This window comes from Propithecus coquereli, unplaced genomic scaffold, assembly GCF_000956105.1.
Source record: "Propithecus coquereli isolate 6110/MARCELLA unplaced genomic scaffold, Pcoq_1.0 Scaffold119, whole genome shotgun sequence".
NCBI classification, from domain to species: Eukaryota; Metazoa; Chordata; class Mammalia; order Primates; family Indriidae; genus Propithecus; species Propithecus coquereli.
Genome location: NW_012135969.1, coordinates 7,647,874 through 7,664,627, shown reverse-complemented (window position 1 = coordinate 7,664,627; position 16,754 = coordinate 7,647,874). Strand labels below are relative to the sequence as shown.

The window sequence follows — 16,754 nt, the reverse complement described above, 5'->3', positions numbered from 1 at the left end:
GCCCTGCCATGATAAATGCGTCTTTCCCCTTAGGGGTTAACTCCTGCAGGTGGGGCAGAGTGGCAGTCCATAACCTCAGGGCTGGAGAAGGGCAGGTAACCTCAGGGCTAGAGAAGGGCGGGACCTGCATCTCCTCCCCTCCCTCCAGAAGATTCCAGGGTGTGGCCGAGCAAGGTCTCCCAGGCCTCACTCCACAGATGCCCGCCCCGCCCACTCCCCTCTCCTTGGCCTCCTCACCCTCACCTTCTCCCAGCAGGTCGTTTCCAGGCTGACCCTGGGCTGCCTCCTGGATCCAACCCCTTCTAGCCAACTTCTCACCAACTCATGGTAAGACCGCTCCATGTCTCCCAGGGAAAGCAGCAGGAGGATGGCTCGGAGGCCCACACAGTGGTCACTCCCACCCTGTTTCTAGGCTCTTTAACAACCAGAGACCTCAAGGAACTGGAGGTCAAAGCATCACAAAGAGCCTTTCCCCAAGGGCGGCCCATGGATGACTATCCTCCTGAAGGGTTCATCGTTGGTGCCATTTCGGCAGAGTGACTCCCCCACCCTTGCTGTGCCTGGGCTCACCACCCTGCCCACCTCCCCACACAGCCAGAGGCAGACTCTCGGCCACAATCTGCTCAAATTTAGTGAGTACAGTACTTTGTGCATGTGTTAGGGGGTACAATGAGGTCTTCTCTGCTCAGGCAGAATTCAAGGTGGCTCAGAGCTCATCTAGTCCAATCTCCCGTGGGCACAGAGGTGCCCTCAAAATATCTCAGAGCTGGCTGTCCACTGGAGATTTGCATACCTCCAAAAATGGGGCTCTTACCACCCCTCAGAGTAGCCCATTCCACTGCTGGGCACTTCCAACAGCTGGCATTTTCCTCCTGGCAGCCTCTAACGCAGGTTGGGTGGGAACAGGTACTGTCGCTCCAGCTCAGCCCTCGGGACAAGAGAGGCAGCCGAGTGGAACAGAAGCAGAAAAAAATAATAAGTTAAATCCAAGAAGGACCAGTGCCATGGCAGGATGGCGGGTGTGCATTCCAGGGTTCCAGAAGTCTCTGGCTTGCTCCAGGAGGTGCTGGGGAGGAGGCTGCTGTCGGCAGGATTCCAGGCAGGAGGCAGCTCAGAAGGCTGGGTTGTCAATGCCCCTCTGACCCCCATATTCTTCGGGCCTGAAGCTGTAGGGAGGGGGGGGCTCTGTGGGCGTTAGGGCCAGGGTGGGCTTCATAATGACCTGCAGGGTAAAGAAGGGACTGAGAGTCTCCTCAGGGCCTGGCACTGGCCATCACCCCCACGTGCCAGCTGAGGCATGCTTGCCAGGGAGAGAGCAGACCCAATGCTGGGGGCAAAGCCTTCCCCGGGGCCCAGGGGCCTGGCAGGAGTGAGGCCCTCCACAGTCCCTGCTGTTCTAACAATCTGGACACTAGGGAGGGACAGCCAGCTGAGAAGCAGGGTAGGGACAGGGACAGAGACACCCACCTCACTGTAAGGGGGTGGTGGCTCAGCAATGGATGCCATGACCGTCTCTGGGGGGGCTACGGAGGGCAGCTCCGGGGGCCCCTGGCGATCCACTGGGGGGTCCTGCTCCGGCTCTCTGCAGTTGCGACAGAAACGCTTAGCCAGGCCACAGATGCACAAGAGGGGCAGGATGACCAGGAAGATGATGACGAAGACCCTGGCGGGGGACCATCAACGTCACCCTGAGCCCCCAGGAAGCCACACTTCCCTCCCTCAACCTACAGCCACCCCCCCAACCCCCCCCCCGGTGGCATATCCAGCCCCATCCTGTGTGGTCCAGGCCCCTCTTGGACTGTGTCCAGAGGAGCTGGCCCTTGACTTACCTTAAGGAGCCAGAGAAGAACTCATTCTCTTGGCAGCAGTTTTCACCGCAGCACTTCAGTCCTTTGGGGCAGGTTCTGCTCAGGGGGCAGAAAAAGGCTGTTGGTATGGAGGGCAAGAGACGAAAGGATCCCAGCCCCCTCCCAATATACCCATATTCTCAGGGCACCAGGTACGGCCCCCTCTGAGCTCAGCAGGAGGAACTTGGGGCCAGGACTCAGGATCTGGGTTCCAGGCTCATCTCACAACTGGCCTTGTGCACTTGTGCCCAGCTATTACTGCGTACTCTCACTGCTTACGCTCCTGTCTGTAACACAGGTGGAATGAACACCTTGTCAAACTCACCCGGCAGGCGTGGGGACTGAGTATTGCAGTGGCTATGACGTCACTCATTTTACTCTAAGGAGATATGGAACAAGATGCAATGTGGGGTGTGAAGGAGCTAACTCATAGAGGACTGTGCCCTTCCCGGCATCCATGGCATGTGAGGGGGGGCAGGGAAAGGGTGCTCCCAGAATGCCCAGTGCTGACTTGATGGAAACACTTTTCTGTCCAGAGACCCCACCCCAGCCCCTGCTCATTGCACTCAGGCTTCATGGGATTTATATATTAAGGTTAGCACACACTGTTTGCCTTCCTCCCCTGCCCCATCCCGCCACAGGGGACCCTCAGAGGGGAGATGACCTGACACTGCAGTAAGAAGGCTCAGGTTTGGGCTACAGACTGCGCCACTGGCTGGTTGGTAGAGGGAGGGAGGGGGTGGAGTCTCCCTCTCTGGGTGGGAAAGTAGAGAGATGGCTTCTGGCTGGATTGGGAGAGGGTGAGGATGAGGGATGAGGCACCCCCTCCCCAGGAAGCCATGCAGGGCAGGATTTGAGTTGTTTCTTCTCCACTCCGCCCCAGACTGGAAGTTACAGCCAAAGTCCCAGACTTACAAGAAGAGGGCACATGTGGCTGCAGCCTGTGGAAGAAAAGAGGCAGAGGTCAGGGGTCATAACCTGGAGGGTGGGGTCTCCACTCAGATGTTGCCCAGGTACCTCACGCCAGCAGGTCCCCAATGGACTCTGCTTCTCCCCCAAGCATCTCCCCACCTGACTCCTCCAGGGTCCCCAGGTCAATGGTTGCAGCCCAGCTGACTCCTGGCCAGCCCCAGCCCGCCACACCACATTCCCTCATCCCCAAGACTGCAAGCTCCTCCCTTCGGGCCACCCTTCCAGTCCAGTTTCCCGCACATCTATGGTCCAGGCACCAGCAGCTTTCCTCATCCCTACCCAGAGTCTCTCCAGACCTGGCAGGCAGGACTCTTCCTAGACTGCAAATCGTAACCCCCAACAACCTTGCTGGAAGCCTCCTTTGCTGGCTCCCTGGGGTACAGACCCCCAGCCAGCAGCCTAATGCCCCTTCCCCTTCACTTCTATATCCCCTGTCCCCCTCTTGCACACACCTGCTGGGAGTTCCCTGAACACACCTGGCTGTTTTACACTGGGGGGGCGGGGGGCAGCATTCATCCTTTGGCTAACTGCCTGGGGGATTCCTTGCTCTGCAAATCTGCCAGGATGCCCCTCCCAAACCAGCTCCTCCCTCTTTGGCATTAGTTCTGCAGGGAACCCAGGGCATCTCACAGAATTTCACTCCATTAATAGCAATTATGTGTCGAAGCCTTACTTGGAACACTGTTCTCCCAAGTATCTGCAAGGCTGGCTCCAACACCTTCACCTTCCTCTCTAATCACCTTATTTAAAATCACAATCACTCCCCCAAAACAATTTCCTTCCCCTTCCTTAGCGTGCTTAATTTTTCTCCACAGCTCTTACCAACAACTAATATACTATATATTTTACTTTATCTGTTGGCCCAGTAGAGTGCGAACTCCACAGAGGCAGGGATTTTGTCTGTTCACCACTGTTGAAAACCCAACAGTCAAAATATTTGCAGAATGAATGAGCTTTCACTGATTACCTGGTTTCATTTCATCCTGGCTGCTCCCAGACTGTGGGGAAGGGACGTAGGTGTGGGAACACAGCAAACTGGGGGCAGTTATCTGTCACCCTATCCTCTCCTGGGACAAACAACCAGAGCTCAAAAGTAAGAAGCCAGCTTTGACAATACCTTACTTAAAATAATTAAAGTAACATTTCAGTTGCTAATTACAATGGTAGAGATAAGAATACCAATGATACAAAAAGAAAAGAAAAGAAAAAACAATACCAACAATAGCCAGTAAGAGTTGGAGTCATTCCTCTTCTCTGTGCTCAGTCCCAGGCTGCTGCACAACTTCTCACAAGCTTTGTCCCCTTCTGGGGACAGAAGGGAAGGACCCCCTGCAGGTTGTCCCAGAGTGTGTGAGTCTGAGTCCAAACCACAGAGCACATAGAGACGACTACAGAGTCAGAGACAAACCAAAGGGCTCCAGGCACTCAGCAGCTCCCCTTCCCCTTGCAGGTCCCAGACTCTGTCCCTCCTGCCTCTCCTGGACCCCAACTAAGTGATGAGTGATTAGTCCTGAGTTCCTGTTTGGGAGGGGCAGGAGCTCTTCTCTCAGATCCTCAGCCCCCCATTTTATCCAGTGTTCTTATGTAGGGTGGTTCAGAAACTGAGTTTGAGCAAGAGTCAGCATGATCTTGGGCAATCTCAATTTACTCCTGATCGGGGGCATTAACAAAGCCTCGCCCCTGGGGCTGGTGGCAGGAGTCAACCACGATGCTCAGATGGGTGTTGACACAAACTGTTCACCCAGAGATTCAGAAGGAATACCCTGCTCTATAACCCGGGTCCATGGGTCCACGGATGGGCTTTGGCAGAGCTGTTCTGAAAGCTCAGCCCAGTTGTGTGAAGGTGTCCTGTTCTGGGGAGCAGGTCCGGGGCTTCCCTCCCATTCTTGAATGGAAATAAGTTTAAAATGTGTGTTCTAGACCCATCTCAGTTCCCAAAATGGTCTCCCATCCCAGGACTGGACAACCTTCCCCCATCACCTGTAGCGTTTATGTGGAAGGAACCGGAAGGCCAAGGGAATGCTCAAACCCTGCCTCACTCTCAATCCAAGATTTCAGAGGTCACCCCAGCCTTGGGTCAGGCAGCCAGGTGAAATCCACAGGCTGGAATTCTACTCTCACTCCCAGAAGGAGACGAGTGCCCTTCTCCTTTAGGGTACAAGCAGAGAGATACAGTCCCAGAGAGGGCTGGGCCATACCCAAGGTCACCCAGCACTGGAGGAACAGAGCTGGGGAGACGTGCTGGCGCAGGCGTCCAGACCTCAGGCCCCACTTTCTGACGCAGATGGGAAGGAGCCGGAGGGACCAGCCAAGACCAATACGGGGGTCAAAGTCCCCATTCACAGAGAGGCGCGCTGGGTGTCGGATAGGTGGTGGGCAGGAGCCAGTCCCCACTACACAAACCCCCTCGAAGGTGAAAGGAGTCAGGCTTTCCAGGGCCTTCCTCTGCGGCCCCCGCCTCCACCTCCGCCGCAAAAAGAGAAAGGAAGTTGCTAATTGCGTGTGGTCATGAGGAAATCCTGACAATGGGAGGTGGTGAACAGGCTCCAGAAGCAGGCCCCCGACCCACGGGGGTAGGGCCCGAGAAGTCTTACCTCCCAAGCGCTCACCTGTTGGAGGCCGGCCAGCAGGCTGAGCAGCAAGGCGGGAGCGAGGCCGGGGACCCAAGCGTGGGACATCCTGGCGTGGGGGCCACTGAGCTTCCGTGTCTAGGGGAGGAGGGGAGAGGCGGGGCCGCGACCTCTCCCACTTCTCTCCACCTATGGGGCCCCGCCTCGGGACGGGGGCGGAGCCGATGCTCCCGGGAGGGGCCGGACTCGGGCAGGGAGGGGAAAGGGAGGGGAAGAGGTCTTGGGTGGGTTTTGGGAATTGGGAGGTAGATGAGATTAATTGATTAAAAAAACCAAAAGGTGGGGTCGGCTCCAGAGTGCTGAGTTAGGCCTTCCTAAGTCCCAAGTCCTCCGCTCCTAAGTGTCCCCGACTTAGGCGGGAGGGGGGCGAGCCGTGCCTGGCGGGGCAGGGCGGAGGGAATGCGGGCGGAGGCAGCCAGACCGCAGGACGCCCCTCCTCATCTGGACTTCGGGGGCCGGGGACGGGGAGAGGTTGGGGGGAGGCGAAGGCCCAGGGGTGGATTGTGAGGGGATTGTGTGTGTGTGTGTTGGGGGGTGTCACCCCACTGTGTTTTGGGAGGGGGCGGCCTGGCTGATTTCAAAGTGACCTGAGATTTCCGGGTGGAGGAAGACAGATCCGGAGCACAGCATTGATAAATTTGTGTCCCCCCCCGACCCCGCCCCGCGCCCGAAATCCTGAGGGAGGTGTTGGTACGTTTCCTCCTTTTGACAAAGGGGAAATTAAGGCCCCAGCGTCCAGAGACTCGCCCCGGGTCCGCAGCCGGGCGGAGCGGCGGCCGGAGGGTGAGCAGGCCGGCCCGGATTCCTGGAAAGACCCCGCGGAGCCGGGCCCGCCGGGGAGGGGCCAGATTCCGACCCTGCGCGGCCGCCGCGCCCTCGAGGTCCGCGGTGCGGACGGGGCCGGCCGGCAGGTGGCGGCATCGGCCAGCGCGGGTCCCCCGGAGCCGGGAGGGCGCGGGCCGGGCGCGGGGTGGGGGAGGCGGGACGGGCGGGGCCGCGGCGCGAGGCGGGGAGGGGACTCGGACCCCGGGGGCGGGGCGGGACGGACGTGGTGGGTGGGCGCTGCTCCCGCCCCGCGGAAGAAGGGTCGTCAGGCGGCGCCTGCCGAGTGTCGCGTCTGGCTTGGCCCCTGTCACCATCCGACTTCGTATGACAGCAAGTCCTCTGGCTGCTCTGTCCTTTCCCTGTTTCCCACGCGTTCTCTCTCCCTCTCTCATCCGTCCTAGTCCGGTTATCTGTCCGGTACTTAATCTCTCGTCTCTCCCCACGTCTCCCAGTCTCTGCTTTTCTGTTTTGGTTTCTCCCCGTCTGTCTGCACCCAGTTGCTCCCAATTTCCGAGTGTTTCTCTGTTTCCCGGCTCTGTTAACCTCCGTTTGTCTCAGGGAGGGGCCCGTTTTTCTCGTCTGTCTCCATTTCCCCTGTCAGTGGGTGGGTCTGGCATCCCGGGTCTCCGAGTCTGTTTCCCGTGGTCTCTCCTGGTCCCTCCCTCTGTCCTTGTTTCTGTCTCCCGTGATCTCTTGGCCCTTTTCGGCCCTTAAGAGGACAATCTTCCAGTCTCCTGATCCAGGCGGAATTGGGATATGGCCCCAGAAAATCCCTTCTATTTGAAGTTCTTGGTGACTGTGAGCTTGGAGAAGCGGCCGAGGCGGGGGGCGGGGTGGGGGGCACTCTTCCCTCCTCCCCCTGGGAGTGGCAGTGGACCCAGACTGCCCCTTGCCAAGGGGGACCTAGTCCAAAGAGTGCTGGAGCCTCCTCCCAACAGCACCCACGCCTGTGCCTCTTTAGTGCAGTTGCTGCTAACTTGAGCTTCTGGGGTCCTTCTGCCCCCATCTGCCCCCACGGCACCAGGCTGGAGGCCTGGGGTATCCCCCCACACTCCCAGCACCCTGGAGGGCCTGGAGCCCTACGCAGACATGGCCCTTATGGAAGAGGGAAATGGCGGAGCTTAAGGGAGGAGGGTACCCTGGGGAGCGAAATGAGGGTGCCGAGAAGGGCATGGGAGAGCATGAGGGGCCGCTGTGGGAGACCAGGAGGGCTGAAGAGGTGAAGGGATAAGGCAGGCACCAGTGCCCTGAAGAGGAGCAGGAGGGTGGGGAGGGGCTGGTGTGGCTTCCTTCTGTGTCTCTGGCCACCCCCTGACCTAGATCTGGGGTTGCCAGAAAAAAGACAGTATGCTTAATTAAATCTGAGCTTCCAATAAACATTGAATACTTTTCTTTTAGTATAAGTATATCCCATGTAATATTTGGGACATACTTGTACTAAAATTTGTTGTTCAACTGAAATTCACATTTAACTGGATGTCCTGTATTTTTGTTTGTTAAATCTGACAATCCTACCCACGTCCCTGAAGTATCATAGGAACAGACTCCATCCCCTGCCCCGTATCTTCGTGGTGGAGAAAGTGAGGTCCCTAGCACCTGAGTCACCAGGCAGAGTCCAGAGGGCTCCGGGAACCTGCCTCTGGGCCCCCAGTTTTTTCCATGACACCAAACTGCCCTTCTGTTTTCCTTCCTACAGATGAGGGGGAGGAGGAGTCTGGTGGTGGGTGGTCCCAGCCCAGGCCAGGAGTACCAGGCCCTGTTATCAGCATCCATCATGGCCCTGGGGACACCAGCATTCTTGGCGGGTGAGGTCGGGTGGGGGTGGGGCACTATGGGGCCCTGATACTGAGCGGAGAGGGGACTGTTCTTGTCTGGGGGAAGGAGGGTCCCGGACGGGGTCAACATCTCTTGTTTGACACGTAATCTGGCAGCGGGAGGGAAGCATGTGCATGTGCGCATGCGCCTGCTTCAGCTTGCGTGGACACGGGGGCGGGGAGACCCAGAGACCACATGCAGTCAGCGGGTCCCCCTAGATTCCAGGACAAATTCCATCTGGGGTTTCCCGAGAGCAGCCACTTTGAAATGTCTTCATACGCACTCGCTGTGCCCACCAGCCCGTTCACTAAAGAATGAGCTGATTGTGCATCCCACAAGGGCCAGCTGCAAGGGCCCCCGAGGTCAGCCGGCCCACCCCCTCTCTTCTCAAAGAAGGCAATGGAGCCCAGAGGGTGGGAAGGTCAGGTCACACGAGACATTAGGGGCTGCGTCACGCCCAGAACCATGCAGGTCTCCAGACCTCACGCCCAGCACCGGTGGTTCACACTTCAGGCCCGGGAAGGCACTGTCCCGGATGGAGGAACCCTGCACTGGGGTGAGAGGACTTGCCCAGCCTGGCTCAGCCCAGCCCAGAGGGCCAGGCCTTGGGTGAGGGGGAAGAACCAGGCTGAGTTCTGTTCCACTTAGCATCGCCCCCTCCTCACCTCCCCATAGGAGGGATAGTGGCTGATGATGCTGCGCTGGGATCTCTTTTCAAAGCTGGCAGTACACTCTGCTCTAGCCTGGCTCTGCCTGTAGGGGCAGTATTGTGTCATGTTAGTAAGTGAGCTACTTAACTATGGTATGCTGTGTGACCTTAGGCAAGAAACTGAACTTCTCTGTGCATTTCTCAACTCCTCTGTGAAAAGAGGGGGGGGAGTTGCGTAACAGTACCTCCCGCGTCTCATTGGCTATTATGAGGATGAAATTCGTTGCTCAGTGTTTGGCAAAGAGTAATGGCAAATAAATGTTAGCTGTTTTCATTCCTGGCAGAGGAAAGGGGCCCACGGTGCCTTCTCTCCCTTTCACACAGAGACAGAGAGCGCCGAGGAGTTAGGGTGGCCCTGAGCACCGCTGGCGCCCCTCTGCCAACCCCTTCCCCAGATGCCTTGCTCACTGGCCTCCTCTGCTGTCCACTAAGTGCTCTGGGCCCCACCTAAGGGCCAGGTCAGAGAGGGCAGGGCTGGTGACCAGTCTCAGGGGTGACCTGGATGTGGCGCTGGGCTGGGAGATTTGAGTAATTCCCTCTGTTCCTGCTTTGCCCCCTCCCCTCCCACTCCCACACTGCCCGCTGAGCACTGCCGGGGATGCCTGCCTCGCCGCACAGGCTGAGAGCCCACAGGGACTGGACACTGTCGCTGTCCTCCCCTTCATCACCACTGCCCTTGTCCCCCGTGCAGCCTGGCTCACCAGGGCCATCACAGCCATCTTCAACAAGGCTGCCAGCTTGGTCTCCCCATTGCCCCTATTGGGGCATGCCACTCTCTTGCTCCCTAATCTTCAGAGGCTCCCTACTGCCACCTGAATAAAGTCCCATCTCAGCAAGACCTTCAGGGTCCTCCATAAGTGGCCCCCACCTGCACTTCCAGTGTGCTGTCCTTGTGCCCCCCCACCATGTTCTCCAGCCCCTCCCTCTACCCTTTCTGCTTCCACCCCTTGCCTCTGCCTGGGTGGTTATCTCCTCTAGAACACCTTTCTCCATATCCCTCCCCAAAACCTAACAAATTCTTACCCATCCTTCAAGGCTCAAATGCCACCTCCTCCAGAAAGCCTTCCTGGACTTGGGTCTTCCTGCATCAAGTGATTGCCCCTTCCCTGCTCGCCCCCACCCCAGGCCTCTTCCCTGGGCCTCTCTGAGAGCGCTTGGCCATTCTCCCTTGAAGACGTGTGGACATGCCCTAATGTTCCCACCAGGCTGCGGGGGCTGGCCAGCTCTGATTCAGCTTCCATTTCCCCATGGTGCTTTGTTCCAAGTAAACACTGGCTCTGTTGTCACTGAGTCGAAGCTGGTTAGGGGCCTTCCTGGGTCAGGGGCCAGATGTCTCCAAGGGGATAGGGAATTAATGTCCAAAGTCCTTGGTGAGGGATTCATGGCTGGGGGGCGTCCAGACTGGGCTCCCCCTTACCACTGGCTGTGTGGTTCGGGGACTCAACCTCTCCTGCTCCCCGTCCCTGCCAGGGTGTGCTCGCATTCGTGCACAGCCCCCACAGCTGAGTGGGTAAAGTGCCTCCCTAGGGATCGAGCGACCCCTGGGGGGTGCTGCGAGGAGTGTTTGGCTGAACGTCCGCCTTCCAGGAGGAGGCAGTGCCTGGCAGGTTGCCAGGAGGACTTCTTGGCCCGGGGACCAGCCTCTGAGTCTTCTTTCCAGTATTGTTTTTGGAAATTGAAGCTCACAAGCCCCTCACTCATTCTCGGGGTGGTGTGCAGGGGGCGGGCGATCATTTCTGCAATTGACCCCAAGTCTGAGCCAACAACCTGTGGGCCAGGAAGGTGGAGGGAGGATGGACCGGCTGACAATTAACGGTGCAGAGCACTCATTATCCTAATGAGCGGGTTGGAGGGGCTCCACTAATGCTCACCTTCCCCGAGGCTTAGCAGAGACAAAAATGGCATTTGAGAGTGATTATCCTCCCAAAGCATAGGTTTCTGGGGGGCACGGGCCAGGGGAGGAGAGGAAAACACCTCAAAGAGTTGGGGGTGGGTTGTGGGGTGGGGAGGTTGCGCTAATGAGCTTCAGCTGTCTGGGGTGGCAGAGGCAGCATAGCCACCAAGACCAGGCAGAAGAGGCTGAGCTATGGCCAGGGGAAGCGTCTCCGCCCTCTGGGGCCCCTTTTCCACGAGGCTTCCCTGTCCCCTCCTTCTGTCTGCAGCCTACCCTCACTGTCTGCTCTGAGATAGCACCCCCAGGATCCCCACTTTCTAGCTCTGCTCTTGTTGGTTCCTTAAAGGAGGGCTGTACTGCAAGCTGTTTGTGGGCTCCTCTGTCTCAGATCCAGATGTTCCAGGGGTTTGTGGTTAGGACTTCTCAGTCCCAAAGAAGGTGGGGATTCAGGGTGGCCGGTGGGAAGGGGAGCCCCTCTGGGCTGGGTATCTTGAAGGGAGGGCCTCTAAGTGATCTGGGGGCTCAGTGGGGGTGGGGGCAGCTACAGCCTGGGACATCCATGAAGCTGTGAAAGCCGAGGATGAGTGTGGGCAGGGGCTGGGGAAGAGAGGCCGGCAGAGATCATGTTCTTCCTCAAATCACAGCTCCTCTGAGCAGCCACATCATCTGGCTCCCAGCTGAGGACAGACTTGGCTCCGGTTGTGTGCACGCATGCATGCGTGGGCGTGTGCATGTGTGCACATATGTGTGCACGTGTGTGCGTGCATACCACCCCAGCCTCCTGTGTTGATGTGGCAGCTCCCGCCCATGCACCCCCACCGCTGCCTGGCTTCCTTGTCTCCAGGCCGGCCTTTAGGGGGCTGGCTCCAGGATCCCCTCACCCCAGTGGCCCTGTTAGCACCTCCTCTCTCCCTTGTTAGCGCCTCACAGCCCCTCTTCCTCCTCCCACCCCAGCTGGCCCCCCCAGAGAGAGGCCCTGTGGCTTGCAGCCCAGTTCTCGCCTTCTGGTTCCACTGCAGCTTCTATTTTTCCAAGCTTGGTTCTTCTCCCAACCCCTAAGCCCCCTACCCTCTCCACTTCCCCGCTGTGCACGCGGAGGCATCCTCTGCAGAACGGTGCAGCCTGGGGGATGAAGTTGGGTCCCCCCACAATTGAGCACCCACTCCCTTTCCAGCTGCGGCTGAAAGGCTGAGGCACAAAGTGAGGCCCACTCAGCCTTCCCTGCCTGGAGCGGGGCAGGGGGCTGTGGGAGGGGGCAGATTTTGGGAGGGAGCCCTGTATCAGGGGCAGAAGCTAAAAAATGGTGGCAACTCTGTAGCCCTCCCGGGGGCAAATCACCCCTCTGTGGCAGCACTGAAGGGGTGGGGTGAGGGGGCTGGAGCTCCTGGTGGTAATGTCCTCTTCTGCCCACTCCCTCCAGGACTGCTGTGCCCAACCTGAGCCTGGGCTGCCGAGTGGGACAGGGTGGTCCTGTGCCCAGAGCCAGGTTGTCAGGCCTCCAGGACTACAGGTTTCCTCTACCGAAGGGCCCCTTCCCCGTGGGCTTTGATGTGTCTGCGAGGTTAGAGGAGGATGTTTGGCTTCGGGGCTGGGCGCCAGGATAAACTCCCTCTGCCTGCTGGGCCAAACCGCTGCCTCCTCACTGCCTGGCTCTCCTGCCTCCCCCATCCCTGCGCCTGGCCTCCTCCAAGGCCAGCGCTGCCTGCCCGCCCACTGTGGTGGGCACCGAGTCCCCTGCTACTAGGGACAGGCCCTGTGGGCAACGGCTGTCCTGGCCCCCGAGGCTGGCACTGGGGCTCCTGCCTGCTAGGTGACCAGGGTCCTGCTCCAGGTGGGGCTCACGGGACTGGACCCCGACCGCGAGTAGGGGTGGCAGTGAGATGGAGCACGGGGGAAGGGGTGTCCACGTGGAGCTGCCTGCACAGGCTTCAGCTCTTCCAGATGTGCAGAGGTTCCAGATACGGGGATGACTCAGCCTGGAATGAGGAGGGGTGGGCGGTCCGTGGGGGGACGGCAAGCAAGGGGGTGTGAGGCCCTGAGCCCTGCAGGCTACCGCTCCTGTCTTCGGGAGCCCCCAGCCCCTCCAGCCCCAGGGGCGGGGGAAGTTGCAGCTGCGGGGAGCTGCCTAGAGGTGTGGCCCTCGAGTGTCCACCATGTGTGTCGGGAAACAGGCCCGGGGCAAGGGACCTAGCTAGGAGAGAGATGAGAGGGTGGAGGTGGGAGAGGAGGAAGGAAGGAGGATGAAGACGGGTAGGGACAGGGACTGGAATGTTGGGCCCCCGGGCCCACTTTGGAGTGTGGCACAGGGGGAGGGTGTCCCGGCGCAGAGGGCTGTGCGCGTGAGTGTGGCCTCGTCGCTGGAGTGGAGGTTAGGTGGGGAAGGGGTATTTCAGGTGGGCACTGTGTGCCTGGCAGGTGTTGGCCGAGTCTGAGGGCTGGGTGCTGGAAGGTGACGTGTGTGTTGGACGTGCAGGGGTGCTGAGGGTGTCCGTGCGGTCTGCGTGGTAGAGAAGGGCCCGGAGACGGCATCTGCGCGGTGACGGGCTCTGCTGGGACAGGGCTGTGACGGTGCGTGCTTAAGCCAAGTCACATGTGCGGGTGGGTGCTGACGACTGGCCCCTCAGATCTGGGGAGTCGAGAGGCAGCCGGGCACGCCAGACCAGGACCCCAAAAAGCGGGGGCTTCTTCCAGCCTCCCCTCGTCCTGGGGAGCAGCACCCAGCATCCTGGAGCTGCGGTTTCTCCCCCTGGGCCCAGCCATGTGGTCTCTCTTGCAGGGCAGCTGAGAGACCCCTGAGTGCCAGGGGCTGGCCCCTGCAAGCCACAGTGTGAAGTGTGCAGCTGAGCGGGGTGTCTTTCCACCCACGTCTCCCTGCTCTGCTGTCCTGGCCTTTTCGGCCTGCAGGGGCATCTGCTGGCAGGGCCACCAGCCGCTCCCTGGAGAGACCCACCTGTGCCAGCTGCCCTGGCCAGGGTAAACAGGGCGCTAAGTGTCTGGGCTGGTGCCTGCCTTGGGCTGGGCACTGCTGCTCCGCACGGAGCTCGGCTCCTGGCTGTGGCTTGGGTTGCTTCCTCCGGCTAAATGACAGGCCTGGTACCCCAGGCTCCAAGGGGGTCATGGTGCTGTTAAGCAGACGGATAATCAAGTTTGATTGGGAAGACATGTCGCCTCCTCTAAAGAAGAGGGGGCTGTTGTGACTGTCTCCCTGTGCTGTGAGGTCCTTGCCTCTCTCAGGCAGCACTGGTCGAATCCTCTGTGTGTTACCCCCAACACACACACACATACACACACACTCACTTGCACCCCAGCCCTCTCCTCCAGGTTCTTGGCACAGTCCTCGGCAGGACTTCCCTTGTGAGTACAAAGGCGTCCCACCAGCAGAGGCTGGGACCTGCGCAGCTCAGCCTATGCTGTGTTCCCTCTTGTCACAACCCAGGGTAGGGCTCAGAGAGGTTGAGCCCCATCCTCTAAGTCACCTGCATGACAACATGGACCTGTGCATGGTCCTCCAGACCCTGTGATGCCACCACCCAGCCCTGCCCAGTCCCTCCTCCCGGGACACAGGCCTGAAAGTGGCTCCTTCTCACACTCTCCCAGCCTCCCCTCTCCTCGCCTCCCCCTTGCTCTCTGCTCCCCTCCCCTGCTCTGGGCTGACTCTGAGTGAGAGGTCCTCCCTTCCTCCCTCTGACTCACCCAGGCCCCCACCTCCCAGGGAAGCCCCCCAGGAGGGGGACTCTAGGAAAGGGGCAGGAAGAGGTTGGACCCCAGGCAGCCAGATCTGCTGGGGCTGGCTCCAGGGGAGGGCACGGAGCTGGCCAGGCTGCCTGGCATAGAGGGACAGAAGGAGGCTGAGCAAGGGGCCCGGGAAGCAGGAGGAAGCCCTGAGCTGGCAGCTGGGCCTGCCCATGCTGAGGAGGGGCCCTGGGGAGCAGGAGGAGAGTCTCCCTCAGGGGCAGTGGCAGGCTAGAGTCCCCCTCCCACCTCACGGCGGTGGGCTGGAGCAGGGCAGCACGGCGGGGGGCCAGTGGGCAGCAAGCAGACACCCAGGCCCCGCGTGGGTAGAGGGGTGCTGCCAGGCCTGGGGTCCTCTGTCGTTGCCCATCTCCACGTTTCTCTCTGTCTCTTGTCGTCTTTCTATGGTTCCCAGTGTGTGCACATGTCTGACTCCCACTCACTTCCCTCTTTGCTTCTCTCTTGCGTTTTCTCACCTCCCCCCACCCGGCCCGGCTCCCTCCCATTTGGAGGGCCACAGCTCTAGTGTCTGGGGCTGGGTTCCCAGAGTGGAAGGTGGCTTTGTCCAGGGAGGCCTTTGAACCAAGCCATGGTCTCCAAATAGCCATGTCCAGCTCCCTCCTTTCCTTGCCCAGGCCCTCCCTGTGCCTGGGGGTCCTTGGAGCCAGAGCCCATCCTGCCTTTGCCAGGTGCCACGGGTCCCCCACCTGTAATCGGAACTGCTTCCTCAGCAACCGGGGGCAAAGTCAGATCTCTCTCAAGTACCCGAGCAGGCAGTGCTCTGGGAGGCCGGGGCCTGGGCCCCATCCCTGGGTGACCAGATGCCCGGCGTGCTCAGGACAGTCCAGACCTGTGCCATTGCCTGGGTGTAATCGTTAACAGTGCCCCGAAGTATCCTGGTTTGGACAATAAATTATATCCCCCAGGGCCCGGTCAGAACCTGGAGAGGCTCATAGACTCCCCTGCGCCCTTTTGCCTCCCAGGAGAGCTGTGTAGCCTACTTGGGCCTCGCCCAAGGACAACAGGGCCAGACAGCAAAGAGGGGAGCAAAAACTGTATAAATAGCCCCTTTTTGGGGGAGGCCTCTCAGCATTGGGTGGGGCGGGTCTGCTTGCTGGAGAGGGAGGAAGAAGAATTGTGGTTGCCCCCAAGCAGCATGTAATTTAGGATTTATTTTGAGGCACTCTCTCTAGCTCCGGGTGGGGCTGAGGTTAATTTAAGGTTTAATGGGGTGGAGGGGTGGATGGGGAGGAGAGGGAAGCCCTCCCACTTGGGCCTGGCTGGGAAGGGGATCCTTCCCAAGACCCCTGCTCACTTCCATCCCTGGGTCTGTTCCTGGGAGGTTTCTGAGACACCTCAGCCCTTGCTGTCAGGTGCTTTAGCCCCTCTCTGTCCCCAAGCCACAGGATGCTCCCAGCCCGATGGCAGCAGGCTCTGCCCTAGTCTGACAAAGGAGGCACAGGCTCTGTCCTCAGGGAAACCTCAGTCCGAGGGGGAGACAGGACACAGGCTCTGCCTTCAAAGAGTGGCCAATCATTATGGCAGCCCCTATCCTGATTTTAATTTTTCGTCTTTATTTCATGACTTTATCATTTGTGTCTCTTCCTGGAACTTAAACTTGCGATGCCAGGGACCTTATTCTGTCTCGCATAACATCTTCAGCACTTGCCTAGCACTGAGTAGGAGCTCAGTAAATATTTCCTAAATGAATGAAGGAATGAACAGGAAAACAGCACCAGATCCGAATGTCCCGGATCAAGAGGCAAGAGTGGACAAAGTCTAGAGTCCTCCCGTGCTCCAGCTGCCTGCTATGGCCCTTCACTTTGCCGCCTCCCATCCCTCTGGCCACCAGCAGCCACTCTTTAGCCACCAGCAGCCAAGAGCTGCTGGCTCCGCCCTGAGGTTGGCCCCCTCTGGTCCCCTCTCCAACCTTGTTCCCTCCTCCTGCAACTGCCTTTGCTCCCAGCGCCACATGACCAAATCCTGCCAGTCCTTCAAGGTCCAGCGCAGAATCACCTCCTCCATGAAGCCCACTCGGATCCGTCTGCCGGATCTCAACGACCGTAGCTCATCCTCCGGGCCTCTCCTCTCACTCTGCATGGGGCTGTCGGGCTCATTGCTTCTTTCTCCTTTAGGCCACAAGGCCCTGGGGGCCAGGCTGGCCCGAAGTTGCTCTGGCCCCTGGTGCCTTGTTGGGGCTCAGTCGGAAGTGCCCAGGGGGCTGGGTGGTGGTGTGTGCCCCTCTCTGCCCCAGCCTCTGGAGCTCTGGAGGAACTTGTGGTGAGAGGTTTGTGTGGTTGTTGTTGGGGAGTGATCTCAGGAGCCATGGA

The 16,754-nt window shown here is 59.4% G+C and overlaps 1 protein-coding gene across 2 annotated transcripts; it reads right to left on the bottom strand.

Moving 5' to 3' along the window:
* Positions 1-619: 619 nt before the first annotated feature.
* TMEM92 (transmembrane protein 92) lies at positions 620-5,576 on the bottom strand. 2 transcript variants are annotated; one of them, XM_012660824.1, is made up of 5 exons: positions 5,429-5,576; positions 2,763-2,788; positions 1,830-1,904; positions 1,468-1,663; positions 620-1,222 (listed from the first exon to the last, which is right to left on the bottom strand). In XM_012660824.1, the coding sequence occupies exons 1-5, from the start codon at positions 5,495-5,497 to the stop codon at positions 1,112-1,114; spliced, it is 477 nt and encodes a 158-aa protein (XP_012516278.1). In that variant the 5' UTR covers positions 5,498-5,576; the 3' UTR covers positions 620-1,111. The 2 variants fall into 2 exon arrangements, with proteins under 2 accessions (XP_012516278.1, XP_012516286.1); XM_012660832.1 differs by having other exon boundaries at positions 1,468-1,582.
* Between the last annotated feature and the right edge of the window lie 11,178 nt (positions 5,577-16,754).